This window comes from Lentinus tigrinus (assembly GCF_003813185.1).
Source record: "Lentinus tigrinus ALCF2SS1-7 unplaced genomic scaffold L226scaffold_8, whole genome shotgun sequence".
Lineage (NCBI taxonomy): Eukaryota > Fungi > Basidiomycota > Agaricomycetes > Polyporales > Polyporaceae > Lentinus > Lentinus tigrinus.
This window is the reverse complement of record NW_027137917.1, coordinates 1,305,877-1,319,446: the sequence shown is the minus strand read 5'-3', so window position 1 is coordinate 1,319,446 and position 13,570 is coordinate 1,305,877. Positions and strand designations below refer to the sequence as shown.

General features: G+C 55.8%; 4 protein-coding genes across 4 annotated transcripts; 2 read left to right on the top strand and 2 right to left on the bottom strand.

Annotated features, from left to right (window-relative positions):
• The first annotated feature begins 247 nt into the window (after positions 1 to 247).
• L226DRAFT_383914 (uncharacterized protein) lies at positions 248 to 997 on the top strand. The gene has a single exon (XM_067674415.1). It carries the CDS (start codon positions 415 to 417, stop codon positions 943 to 945), a length of 531 nt encoding a protein of 176 aa, XP_067537282.1. The 5' UTR covers positions 248 to 414; the 3' UTR covers positions 946 to 997.
• Positions 998 to 2,026: 1,029 nt separating this feature from the next.
• On the top strand, positions 2,027 to 5,216 carry L226DRAFT_522213 (DUF1604-domain-containing protein; the record flags this gene model as incomplete). The annotated part of the gene is made up of 8 exons (XM_067678747.1): positions 2,027 to 2,107; positions 2,167 to 2,238; positions 2,280 to 2,587; positions 2,655 to 3,013; positions 3,090 to 3,250; positions 3,310 to 3,404; positions 3,461 to 3,629; positions 3,684 to 5,216. 8 exons carry the CDS (start codon positions 2,027 to 2,029, stop codon positions 5,214 to 5,216), a joined length of 2,778 nt encoding a protein of 925 aa, XP_067537281.1.
• Positions 5,217 to 8,916: 3,700 nt separating this feature from the next.
• L226DRAFT_559644 (uncharacterized protein) lies at positions 8,917 to 11,737 on the bottom strand (the record flags this gene model as incomplete). The annotated part of the gene is made up of 11 exons (XM_067683307.1): positions 8,917 to 9,224; positions 9,289 to 9,555; positions 9,635 to 9,761; positions 9,816 to 10,113; positions 10,165 to 10,356; positions 10,409 to 10,810; positions 10,864 to 11,108; positions 11,159 to 11,246; positions 11,303 to 11,379; positions 11,429 to 11,527; positions 11,588 to 11,737. 11 exons carry the CDS (start codon positions 11,735 to 11,737, stop codon positions 8,983 to 8,985), a joined length of 2,187 nt encoding a protein of 728 aa, XP_067537280.1. The 3' UTR covers positions 8,917 to 8,982.
• Positions 11,738 to 12,653: 916 nt separating this feature from the next.
• L226DRAFT_533757 (uncharacterized protein) lies at positions 12,654 to 13,300 on the bottom strand. Its single transcript, XM_067680536.1, has 3 exons — positions 13,202 to 13,300; positions 13,069 to 13,151; positions 12,654 to 13,011 (listed from the first exon to the last, which is right to left on the bottom strand). Exons 1-3 carry the CDS (start codon positions 13,268 to 13,270, stop codon positions 12,861 to 12,863), a joined length of 303 nt encoding a protein of 100 aa, XP_067537279.1. The 5' UTR covers positions 13,271 to 13,300; the 3' UTR covers positions 12,654 to 12,860.
• Positions 13,301 to 13,570: the final 270 nt, after the last annotated feature.

Sequence of the window (13,570 nt, the reverse complement as noted above, 5' to 3'; positions counted from 1 at the left end):
ACGGCCCCTGACTGCACACGACCATCTTCTTTGCTTTTGTGTGAGGATTGGAGAGGAGCATGGGTCCAGAAGATTCCCAATGTGCCAAGTTCACGAGTGGAAATGGAAAAACGAGAGCCCGAAAACTGCGGAGAATGACACGGGCGCTCCGTCCTGACCACCCTCGCACGAGGTTAGTGGACCAGAAGAAACAAAATCCCAGGAGTGCCTTGTGTTGTACTACTAGGAGAGGTCTTAGATGCACAGCAGATCATGTAAGTATCCGACATGTGTGCCACTCACCACTTCTGGTCTTGCAGTAGGCGTACACCATCAGTGGCGCTTATCTTCTCCATCGTACCTCGACTTCGAATTTTGCTCCAGTGCAGAGAGACGATTGCGAGAGTATGACGACAGGCGAAGGCGTTTCGACACATGGACTCAAGTCGAAAGCAGCATCCTTTCGGGAAAGGCCAAAATGCAGGAACGCTGGACGAGGTTCTGGATTTCGACGATAAGGAAGCAGGGCAAAATTGCCGGAGCGCGATAGGGCGGACCTTGCAACGTCCCGAAACTGGGAGGCCCCAGAAGATCAGGAACAACACTTCTGCAGATTTTGGCGCACTGCTTGTCTGCGAGATGCCTACGGTCCACGGGTCCGGACTAGAGTTCCGGATGGTCGACGGTGTTCTGCGCTCCGTGGTGCTTGACCTTCCGAGAATTTGCGTCGGACCCGTTGGCGCCTTTCGTACTGACGGAACAGGCCAGAGGAAGAGGCTGCGACCCGCCTGGAGCAGGAAGCTCCGAGCGATCAGGACGGAACTGTCGGAGCACGAGAGGTTCAATCCGTTCCGATGCTGCTCCGGACTGAGATTTAAGCGAAGCCGCAACGAGTACGACGACTCGGACGCGGACTGGACGACGGCGAGACCATTCAGGCACAGTCGCTGGTTAGCCGTCCGGTGACCTTTGACTTGACGAGGGTCGGCGTCCAAGTTTTGCACCGTATCTGCCAGATACGCTCAGTCTTGAATCTTCACTGGATGGCTGAACCAAGAAGTCACATTATGTCATGAGCGGAGAATTCGCATGCCAGGAAGGTGGCTGTATGCGCGCGTTCGGGGATGGCGGGCGCCCCAGAGCTGCAAGAGACTAGAATGGCCCGTAGACTGCGTATTACTGCTGACCAGATGGCAGTTCTCGACCAACTTGACTATGCTTGTGCTTCCTGCGCTCACATGGCTGCAAGCCCGGACCAACAGTCAGCAAGGGAAGACATGCTGAGCGTACTGACGAACCTCCGATGGGGCATCGACACATCCATCCACATGCTGAGTCGGTCGGGGATTCTGGGAAGCCGTGAGCTCTTGAGAGTAATATGCGTTCCTTTCGCGCGCGGAAGTGCTCTGGCTATGTTGCCAACGCCAACGGTGGAATGCAAATCGCTTCTTCTGCGTGAAATCTCCGTCGTCCGCACTTCTTCCATTGAGTGGGGGAGGCGGTGGATGTATACGGCAGTTGAGCTGCGTATCATCCTGCGGTGGGAAGTGTTTCAGGGCGACGTCGATGTCCATTCCATATGCGCAAGAAGGCCTTAAGTACACAGGCTCCCTAACGGGGTGGAAGCGATCTGACAGCGGTGGGTTTTTAGTTCACATCAGGTTCGCATATGACCTATGTTGCTACTCACCTACTCCCCGCCGTGTGGGACCGGCGCAGCGAGCGCATCAAGGGGCCCGACAACCATACAGTACAGTTAGCGTGAGCTTGGCATTCTAAAGCTCCCGATATTTCACAAACGCAGCGACCGCAAGGATTGATGAGATACGGGTTAGAGGCTACATAAGTGAAGGTAGACAACGTTGAGAAAGGGGCTCGGAGTCGTTGAATCAAGGAGGAACATTAGCGCTTGAAGTAGACGCTCGTCGAAGTGTGTTGCCGCTGAAGCGCTGACGACTTACACTCTGACGTCGACGTGACCTCTGGATTCCGCTACACCCATCTGGGTGGTGGTTAACTCCCATACACCTATTACTCACTGCTTACGATGACTAGCCGACTGAAGCGGAAGCTCAACGACCTCGGAGTGGACACAGCAAGCTCGAAGGCGAACGAGTCATTCTGCTTGGTGCGCCCCAGGACCACCTTCGCTATCCCATGTTCTCATAATACATACCCGCACGACAGATTGGAACACCTTTGCCCCCGCTCGAGAAGTCCAAGGACACAGGAGAGTTTGTGCCGCTATGGAAGCAGGAGGTATGTCATTCTGTCTCGTATACATATCCCCTTCATTCAAGGGAGCTATGGTTCAGGTGCGGGATGAGAAGGGGCGCAGGAGACTACATGGGGCGTTCACAGGAGGATTCTCTGCTGGATACTTTAACAGCGTTGGGTCCAAAGAGGGATGGACGCCAGCAACGTTCGTCTCGTCTCGGAGCGAACGCGCGAAGAAGAAGGCGGCACGTCCTGAAGACTTCATGGATGAGGAGGACCTTGCGGAGCTCCGAGAGAGCAGGAAGCTAGTCGACGAGCACGAGGAGATGGATTTCGGTGGCACAGCGGCGGAGAAGCGGAAACAGGGTGGCGAAGGAGATGAACAAGAAGAGTACGTTGTTTCTCGTTATTGTTCACGTCTGAACGTATGTCGAGATTGACATGTCGTTTGGGTGAAGTTCGATAACCGCCGCGCTCGCTGCTTCCCTTGCCCCCGCGCCCAAAGATTCCGTTGGAGCGCGTATCCTGAAGAAGATGGGCTGGCGAGTCGGGCAGGGTATCGGTCCCCGGCTTACATATGCGCAGCGCAAGGCACAAGACGCGGGCTTCCTTGACCCGTCGAAAGAGGTCGAGGGCGATGAAGAGGACCTTGAGGAAGCGAAGAAGCACACATATCCTAGACGAGACACCCCAGTGCTCATCGCACATCGGAAGGACAATTTCCATGGGCTGGGGTATATGCCTGGCATGGGACTTCACGAAAGCGTCGGGTATGGCGCAGGCGGAGAAAAGGGTTCTTCTGGCCCAAGCATATCTGGTATGTAATCCGGAGTCCGCGTGAGAAGAGGTCTCATCGCTGACACGACGTTGAACTATAGCTGGGTTTGGACTAGGGGCGTTGAACGATGCAGACGAAGATGACATCGATGTATATGACGGCGGCAGTGGCCCATCCGCTCGAAATCGGATCGCGTATGACAACATGCTAGGCGACGACGAGCATCACATTAGCATAGGCGCGAGGAGCGCCGCGCGTCAGGCTGCGCGAGGACCTGTGAGTATATGCACAGGCATTTCCTGCCCTTTGTTTCTGGCTGACATTCGTTTGACAAGAGAGCGCCACCTGGAATCACGCAGACCTTCAACGACGGTACACCTGTTTTGAAGGGCTTCTTGCTGTCTGATAAGCCTGTCTCAGAAGATCGATGGTATGGGTTTCTGACCGAGTTAAACTATGAAAGTATTACTGACTACCTCGCCCCAGGTTCCCCTTGCCGGACGTCCCGCCTGGTTGGCAACCAAACCCGAAGAAGGTATGGGAACATGGCAAGAATAAGGAGAACGAGCCTGCGCCCGCAGACAGAACGAGAGCTACCCAGCATCCCGCTCAGTCACACGCGGCGTGGAAGGCAAGCCAATTGTCCGCTGACGAGGTCAGTTGTTTATCGTCCCGTGGTTAATCTAGTCTGAAAGTGCATACTGTGTAGCGCGGAACAATGCTGGGCGAGACGCCCCTGCCAGCGAAAACACGTTCAATCTTCGAGTATCTGTCACAGAAGGATCGAGATCGCTTACAATCCTTCCGTACCGCCCGCTCAGAAGTTGCCACCGAACCATCCACTGCTCCCCGTCCGCCGTCTCCGGGACCGCCCCCGCCTGCACCCGGCGGGGTGCACATCCCTCGTCTTCATCCCTCCGTTGCCAAAGCAGCGCTGTCAGGCTTCCAGCCGTTCACTGCTGACCCACTGAAGCAGTCGCGGTACATAGCCTTCCTCACATACCAGGCCGACGCTACCTCCGAATCATCACAGAACCTCGGTTTTGGCCCGCTTCCTGGACAGAGCACCGACGAGTTCAACAAGGAGCTCGAGGACTATGCAAAGTCCGCGACGGTCTTCAAACCTCTGTCAGGCGCCATGGCGAGCCGCTTCCGCTCCGGAGCCATCATTGAGATGGGCCCGAAGGTCGTCGAGGGGCTCCACCAGCCCACGCCCGCCGACAATTTCGCAGAGGCGGGCGACGAAACGCAGGAGAAGGAAAAAGAGGAAGACCCCAGGGTGGGAGCGGTGCGGCTGGGGATGTTCGGCCGCCTCACTCGTGAGACCGTCCCCTGGCAGCCTGCGCGGCTGCTGTGCAAGCGGTTCGGCGTGAAGGAGCCGGAGGCGGATATCGCTGAGCAAGCGGGTGCAGCGTCGTCCGGCTTCGAGTTTGCGACTGGGGAAGCGCAGAAGGACGCAGGTCCGGCGTCGGGTCCAGCGCCTGCGATGATCACTGCGGGCACAGAGGGCGGAGACGCTGCGGCCGAGGAGCCCAGGAGCGGAGGGCCAAGGAACCTGGCGAATGTCGGGCTAGGCGAGGACGAGACGCAGGGCAGGGACATCCTCACGTACGAGCGGCCGGCGATGGACGTGTTCAAGGCGATCTTCGCTAGTGACGATGAGGACAGCGACGACGAGGGCGAGAACGAGAACGAGAACGAGTCGGCGCCTCCTATAGCTGTACCTAATGTCCTCTCGCCGCCGCCTCCACAGAAGGCTGCTGAGACCCCGGCGCCTCCGCCTCCACAGCCGAACGCACTGGGAGAGAAGATTGACCTGGCGACGTTCAAGCCGACGTTTGTCCCTCGCTCAGAGCGCGAGTCGGGCAAGGACAGAGCCTCGGAGAAGAGCAAGGAAAAGAAGAAGGACAGGGAGAAGAAGAGGGCCAAGACGACGCTGATGTCGTTTGACGTCGAGGACGACGGGAGCATACCCAGTTTCGGGCCAACATCCACACACAGGGAGAAGAAGCACCGTGACCGGGACAAGGACGGGGAGCGCAAGAAGAAGAAACGGAAGGAGAAGCATGAAGAGGGGGAGGAGGATGATAGTATGTGGGTGGAGAAGCCTGCGCCGGAGGTCGTGAAGAGCCTCCCGGTTGCGCCGGCGCCCACGGAAAGCAGCGGCAATGATCTGGCAGAGGACGGGAATGATGCTGCAGGTCCACAGAGAGGGCGGAAACGTGCGATTGACTTCATGTAGGCCCGTCTTCTGCGGAATACTGGGTTACTTGTATGATTATCACAGCACGCCTCGTACGTCGGTAGCAGCAGCGCCACTATCAGCCTCATGCTTCATGGCATGCGCAGCTCCATGGCGATTCCGTTCGCAACGTAGGAATGGTGTCAATATGTGGGGTCTCGTTGCCCTTAATGGCACCGTTTGCATACGAACAGATCGCGGAAGACCACTTGAAATTTCTCCTTCCAGCCCGATCGATGCATGTCACGGTAGGTATGAGCACGCAAAAGCTCAACAAACCTTTCTGAAGTGGGGCCGGTAGGCTCTGCCAGTTAAACTTGCGCGAAGAACACGTGCCACTGCCCATTTTGCTTCCAGTTCCCGTTACTCGAATATCTGTGGTGGGTTGCAGCCGTAATATACTGTGTCTCTATGTCAGGCATGACGCAAAACCAGGGGCCCTTATCGCATGGTATGCGGCAGCCCACAAGGTGTTAACCTTCCGCTGCCATTGATTATTGACTAGTCAGCAGCTCGAGTAAATGCACTGGCGACGAACTTGTCCGACGCCCACGGCAGCTCTATCGCCCCAGGAGACTACATCCGCGGCGCAATTATACAGCTCATGTCGCAACTACCTTCATCTTGTCTTCCTCTTTCCTAGTCCCGCTAAATATGTCCATATCTGCTGGACTATACGGCCACTCCCTTCGAAGACCACAGGGGAGAACATCTCCCGGACTCGTACGAGGAGTTCTGTTTGGTGCGTCAGGCAGACTACAAGGAGCAACAAACAGCCTCAAGCCCTCCTCAACTTGCAGGAAGAGAACACTGAGGCTGCACTGGAAAACGAGGCGACCTGAACAGTGACTACAGCCGGGCAGCACGAAATCCTTTGAGTTCTATCTACTCCCCTCTTCACAAACCTTTGTATGTCGGTCTCCTTGTGGCTTCTGGCCAAGAATGACGATGACAGTGGTAGCGGAGAGCGAACAAGCTGTCCGGGCCCGTCGTAAGCAGGTTCCTTCGAGTCTCGGCTGCAGCCACCATCAGCTCGCCTCGTCCTCCAGCACAGCCTCAATTTGTCTTTTCCTGAGAATTGAGGAGGGTCATACGCTCCCAAGTGGACTGAGGCTCAGGCAAGTCAACTCTTGGATACTGACCCCTCAGAACCGCTGGCACGACTCACCTCCTTATCACAGGAGCGATCCCCCGACCGACATCCGAGCTTCCGTTCCTCAGCATCCCTATCATGCACATGCTCGTTCTGGGTGAGTAAACTGCAAGCTCCATAGATTCCCGCACGCACGCTGCACAAGTGCGGATAGCCCATAAAACTCGGACCAGAGTGATCCCAACAACGAATCTTCAATAGCCGAGCGACCTGATAATTACGCTCGGTGGAGGTCGCCACTGCAGTCCCTGACAGATCTACGGATCAAGGTGGTGAGTGCATCCTCTGCTTCTCTGTAGCCGGCGGTTTGACGACGGATGGGGCCGGTGGACGTCCACTCAGTGAGGTCAGTCGTCAGCAGGCCCCGGACGTCGTCTAGGGATGAGGCGAACCATCCACCGAGCGACCCTTCATTTAATGATCAGCGTTGGGTTGGGTGATGATCGCGTCATTGGTGACGAACATACCCGGCAGCCGTCTCGAGATCCGCGGTAACAAAGACGCATCAGTGCTGAGAGACTACGTGTCGTAGAGTCAAAGACCACAGACGCACCGTCTACCGGCAAGCTGCATCTGTCGGGGCGACAGGAGCAACAACACTCGGGCTTGTAAAGAGTATGTACATATTCCTCTGGCGTCGACTCGGGCGGATTATCGCCGAAGACTTGTGGTAATGATCATTAAACACATACCTATATGTCTCGCTGGGCTCTGTTGGATTGGAATCGGTATCGGGAGGCAGAATGGGGCAACTGACATACTATGCCGATCTTCTCACCGTACTCGAATGTGCGCTGCACCACAGGATGCCCGTTTTCGGGCAGTAACGGAGGATTAACCACGATAAGTAGTTTTGCGAAGGACTGCAGGAGGCGCGACAGGCAGAGCCATTGGGTGAGTCAGACAACGCTCAACCTAGGTCAGCACGACACTTATTCTCCACATAGTTCACTTCACTCCTCTGCTCCCTCTGCATGAGCTGGTAGCGATGGGGAGCATATGCATCAAAGAGATTCCGCCTTGCAAGAGTCAGGAAGCAAGTAGTACCGACTTGGGGGCGCGCCCAGTTGTCGGGACGGCGCTGTGATAGCTGGAGCTACTCCTGGGCTCCTCCAGAGCCAGCTTACTGCACACCCCCCTTCCCCCCTCCCCTATTGCGCTCTGCACGGCCGCTACATCCTTTCATACCCCTGGCCACCTCAACCCTTGTTCTCTCGCACAACCAACGAAAGCTTTTTGATCATCTCAACACGCCAACGACGGTCGGGGCACCAGATTCCAGCGCCTGTGCCCGAGTTGCTTACGCAGCATTCAGGGATCGTTCAGGGAGAAATGAGAGGCGACTTTCAGGTATGTCGTCCCCTTCAGTGCCGGAGTGAGCTCCTAGGCCTCAATCCAATCCCCGCTATTGCGGCGTCGTACCCCCAGGGTGAGCCCTACGGCCTACGGTCCCGTTCTGTGCCCCAGGGTCATCCTCCGCCGCTTCCCATGGCAAGGTAGGGAAGACCAACCACATGTCCTCCACCCGCTTCTGCGTGTGCGGTCCCAGGGAACAATATCTTCCCCGGTCCAGTACCCGACGCGCAGTCCCCCACCCCAAAACTTGAGCTTCTCGACCATCCTATCTAGAACCATTCCTACCCGCTTCCAACGCACCCCTTCACCCCATTCTATCCGCTAGCAATCTGTCAGAGTCAAGTCCTCACCCCAAACCTAGTCTCCAGTTGATCCATTCTAGTATGAAGACAGAAGCTTCGGCGAAGGGAGCAGCACGCGGTAGTCGGAGAGAGCTGCCTCCCGCAGGCTTCTGCTCTCGCAACGTGCGTCAACTTGAGCCTCACATTACTCAATCGTGAGAGTTCTCAGCTTGAGTGGCTCGAACGTTACTGCCCGCCAGATGATGAGCTTGTTGTATCGTAAAAAAGTGAGCAGAAGCTCACCATCTCTTCTCCCAACCCTACCGTCGGATAGATGACGATCGTGAGCGGGTCCTTTCGAAGCATAGGTCCATAGAGATTTTCAGAGCGTCAGGTTCTCAGCCAATACTTGCTGGCCAAGCATGTACATCGTAATAGTTGGTCGTCATGCGAGCCATAAGGGAGCACTGGTTCGGAACGTGAAAGGATAGTGCTCAGCAAGGCAGCGACGCTCGAGTGAGCTGCAATCAACGTCCAGAGGGCCATCAGACATGGTATTAGAAGGAATTGAGTATACAGATTGAGTGTCGAGGTCTAGTTGGGCTGCAGGTGTACGGTATCGGAGGCCAGACGCGTTATTTGTCGCTGTGTACGCGTGGGGACTGGATCACGTGAACCCGAAAGCCGTGGTGTCGATCAAGACTATCCCAAACCAGCACCTAGCGGTTCAATAATTCTTTCCTGAACATCTCCACTGTGTACACTGCTCTTGCACCAGTGAACACGAGGCAGCGAGCCGAGCTGAAGTGCGTACTCTTTCAAGCAGTAACATTTCCATCATGGCGTGCCTCCGGCCTGCATCCAGGCTCACGGCGCTCCGTGTTCCTCACGGCCACTCAGCAATTTTCATGAGCATGAGCAAAACGACGATAGGAGAGGTTTCGAGCGCAGTATCAGCTATATGTGTAATTACAGTTCAGTGATGCCAACCACTCGGTCTCCCTCCTACGCCAATGGCGCCACACCGGGCGTAGTACCGAGCGAGCGACAGTCGCACCGCCTGCAACTGCTGCAAAGCGTGCTTCTCGCCTCCTTTGACCACCCTCGAGAGGACCGCCAAGTAATCGTCCCCGTTCCCTTGCGCCACCCGTATGTGGATCTCCTCCAATTTCTGAATCAGCAGACATGCATCGTTAGAGGTGAACAACATCGCGCTGTCTAAAAATGCAGGAAATTCATATCAGTCAATGTCGTTATGATACGCCGGTCGGAGAGCACGTACTGCATTGGAGAAGTTCTACGGCGTCGCAGAGAACGACGGCCCACCATGACCGTGGGGCGATCTCCTCGCGGAACATCGTGACGAGGTCTAGAGCTGCACCCTGGCCGTCCCCGTGCGCGCGGCGGTGGTGAAACTCGGCAAAACGCACGGCGAATTGCAATCGGTGGGAGAACACTGCAGGGGCCCTAAGCTTAGTCCCTGCGTCCATTCCGACCTTGTGTAGAGAAGGTGCTATATTCGCCACGAGCGATGCGAAGCTCGCGGGGCCTTCAGGAAGAGCCGGAGTCGAGGACACATGTCAGTCTTCTGTTACAGAGAACATCGACCAGGAAAGCAGCACACATGCCTTGTACTATGTACTTCTCAAGCACTAGGTCGATCACTCGCCCGAGGCCGGGCCAATCTTCCGCTGACGTGCAGTAAGACACCGCGAGGCCAAATTCGCCCTCTTGGATGAACGTCTGGGCTGTAATCTATGTCGCGGCATCAGTATCCGGGAACCAGCGGCCGCACGTGATCGGACTTACCCTGCAAACCATCCGGCGGATCTCCTCCCGCTGATACTCGTGGCAGGTCTCGATGACGGCTTTGAGGACCCCGGCGAGCTGACCATCCCGGATAAGAACGGCTTCCTCACTCGATGTCGCAGCGTCTCTCGACGGTTGCAAATGCAGCGGCACACGCATGAGGACCTGGTCGGCCATCTCGCCCCCTATCTGGCCACACGAGTACATGTAGTCTACGGTGATTCGCCATAGTGCTGGGTCAGAGTGGAGGTAATGCGCATACTCCAGGACGTAATATTGCCGCAGCGATAGTTCGGAGCTAGGGATATATGGTTTAGTGCATGGCTAACGGCGACATGAGCACACCCACTCGTCAGGCTCTGTGTCAATAAGCTCTATGGCTCTCATCAGGTCGGCTAGATGTGCCGCGAGCCATATGTCCAGCTGGGCGGCTTCGGAAAGCGCCTGCCTGGGTTTTCCAAGGAACAGAGAAGAGTGGACCATGTCTTCCAGGTCAGTTGGATCCGGTGGCAATTCATCCAAGACCTGCGCAACGATCTCACTGGAAGATGCGTCAGCCCTGTGATCGAATTGCCAATGTAACGGTTGCTCACGGCAAGTCTTCACGGCTCAGCCTAGTGTTGACAAAGACGCCCCAGACTGCGCAAACCTCTTTCCAATCAGCGCCCAGCTCTGCGCACACCTTCTTAATAACGTCCCCGCGGCCCTCAAGGATGCCAACGATATCGCTGAGGTGATCCCACCAGTTCTCGAAGTCATCCTCGCGCTCGCTCTCGGGTACCCTATCCAGTTCGATGCGCAGAGTCTTCACCTTGTCCTTCCACCGACGTGACGCTAACGCAAAGTCGCGTTCGGCAGAGAATTGACGTAGGCGAGGTTGGTCCGTGAGGAGTGGCGTGAGTTGTTGTGCGAGACTTTGAAGATGCGGCGAAGGGTGTTTAGAAAGTACGTTGAGGAAGAACGCTGAGGCCTTTGACAGACCTCTTAGGGACGTTCTGTGGACAGCACGGTGTTAGCGCAGAACAGAGCTAGAATGTGGAGCACACACCTGATGAGGTATGGCCAGAATGTCGGGTCCTCCCAGGGACGTTCCTGGCTGCTGAGCTCGTCGCCTTCCTGTGTAGAAGGCTCAATGAAGTGCGTATTGAGCCATTCCATCAGCTCATCTCCAATTGGAACATTCTCCAGACCAGGCTCCGGCAGGTATAGCACGCCGAAGAGGGAGAAGCATGTGTATAACCGTCGGTAGTGTTCGGCATCTAGCTGGAGCGGCTCTGCACGGGTGATGTTTTGCTGTTCCAATATCTTCAGACTCGGGTGAGGAGACAAGAAAGGCTACTGACCGAAGCGTACATACAACACTCCTTGCAAAAGTTGATGTAGTCGTTTGCGAGCTTGATGACCACTTGCATATCATCGTCACTCTGGGGTCTGCAGCAGAGTTAAGCGACGTAGACGAGCAAGGGAGATTCAGTGAACGAACGGACATCTCAGTGTTCGTGGCGCGAGCCTTCTTCAGGAGATTTTGCAGTGCAGCGAAGATAATGGAGGTGTCTATGATGAACTGGGGAGGATTTGACGCCGAAATATGATAACCATTCATTTAGACTCACCACCCTTCTTTCAGATAAAGGCGGGCGCTGGGTACTCGCAAGGTAGACATGCTGTTCGCCCAGCCGGGCTGCCTTCACGCGGGACGCTTGCGGATCTGCCTATGCATGCAGGGTGCGTTGGTTCGTGTCATACAATTATGAGACAGGAGAATGACATACACTTGGTGCGGCGTATATGGCAAGGGCATCGTCCCTCCCTGACGTCGCGAAAGACACTGTCCTCCCCGACTCCTGGAATTCGTCTATCGCGCCGTGTTTGAATAGTGGCGGGGCCAGATGAGTCGTGCCAGTCGTGTGTGGCGCAGACATCGTAATTGGAACAGATGCGCGTGAGATGCAGGAAGCAATAACCAGGGAAGAAGCGATGTGTAGAAACAGAGGTCGGTGGCTGAGAGCAAGTCTTGGAGGACTCAAACGCGCGATCGAGACGCGACACTCCAGACGCCCGGTCTGGGTCACGTGTGCAGACACCATCAGAGCTCTGAGGCAAGGTGGTCATTCCAAGGGTCCATCCCGCCGTAGGCGGGCCGCCCGGCGCTTCTAAGGCGCCAAAAACCTACCCAGGGTCGCCGCCAGGATCGTTCATCTTATCCCATCTTATCTGGTCTTATCTCATCTTATCATGCACGTGCACGTCCTTTGTGGACACACCCTTGGAATGGCGGAGCTTCCCTCTGATCAGAGGGCAAGGTCTCTGATGGGAAGCTCCGCCATTCCAAGGGTGTGTCCACAAAGGACGTGCACGTGCATGATAAGATGAGATAAGACCAGATAAGATGGGATAAGATGAACGATCCTGGCGGCGACCCTGGGTAGGTTTTTGGCGCCTTAGAAGCGCCGGGCGGCCCGCCTACGGCGGGATGGACCCTTGGAATGACCACCTTGCCCTGATGGGAAGCTCCGCCATTCCAAGGGTGTGTCCACAAAGGACGTGCACGTGCATGATAAGATGAGATAAGACCAGATAAGATGGGATAAGATGAACGATCCTGGCGGCGACCCTGGGTAGGTTTTTGGCGCCTTAGAAGCGCCGGGCGGCCCGCCTACGGCGGGATGGACCCTTGGAATGACCACCTTGCCCATCAGAGCCAACGAACGAATATATGCATAATTAGGTAAAGATGTCATGTGTGTTCTTCAGTGCCAAGGTTGATATGTATCTGCAATGACCAACCCGAACAGCGCAGGTCTAGGTTCTTCAGGCGGCATTCAAATTTCACTCACGAGGCTGTCAAGTAAGTTCAACAACGTTCAAGATACACATGTTCCAGTACCGCGACCAGAGTGGTATGAATGAGTATTTCATGACGAATCCGACCACCTGAGCAAACTTTTCTCCACCCCATCACGTCCACCTCAGCTTCAAGCCGACACAGGTACTACTAGCCCTAACTTGCCTCGTCTGATAGTATCTGCCACGCTGACAGACATCCTAGGCGTAGTTGGTGGTGAGGTAGCGCATTGGGATCCCACTCGAAGCTCCTCCCTTCCTCACACCGGGATGCTCGTCGCGACCTGCCTGCTTGCACTGCTCACATACGGCAGAGTAGGTGTCGGTGACGATATGGTGGTCTTCTGTCGCACTGCAGAAAGGAAGACATCAACATTGAACATACGAAGGGGAAGAAACAGCCATTAACCTCCCCGTGCATGTGTTGTCGCAGTCATGCACTCCGGTCTTGTGCATGTCGCTCAGCCGGCAGATCGTCCGGCGGCAGTCCAGCTGGAACTACAGTGAGTGTGCATCAGGCGCGAGCATGGGCCTCCTCTTACCGGGTGGCGACCTGTGCACCGACGGAAGCCGCAGGCCCATTCGACGTAGCTGATGATGTTGAAACACATGTGGAGTAGCGGGGACCAATTCGAAGGACGGGGAGAGGTGTGTTGTGTTCCGGGTCCAGAAGCACCCGCTCGAACTTATACTTTTCGCTTCTGCTCGTTACAGTACTTGTCGCTTCCAGAGCTACTCCGGTAACTTTCTTAGGCCAGACGGAACCCAACCGGGTGAGGGGTTATCCACAAACGCACACCCACGCTCTGATTCGTCGAGGATGACCAATTGACGTGTGGTAACGTGTGGGACCGGACACCACCTTGGAAGTAGCAAGATTTGGGTACCGGAATCATGCCTCCTGCTCGAAT

Excerpts from the sequence above, each read along its gene's own strand:
- L226DRAFT_533757 (XM_067680536.1), bottom strand. The coding sequence starts at position 13,270 with ATGTGTTTCAACATCATCAGCTACGTCGAATGGGCCTGCGGCTTCCGT. Across the intron at positions 13,152-13,201 it reads GGTGCACAGGTCGCCACCCG|CTGGACTGCCGCCGGACGAT; the intron begins GTAAGAGGAGGC and ends CTGTAGTTCCAG. Across the intron at positions 13,012-13,068 it reads GACAACACATGCACGGGGAG|TGCGACAGAAGACCACCATA; the intron begins GTTAATGGCTGT and ends TCCTTTCTGCAG.
- L226DRAFT_383914 (XM_067674415.1), top strand. The coding sequence starts at position 415 with ATGGACTCAAGTCGAAAGCAGCATCCTTTCGGGAAAGGCCAAAATGCA.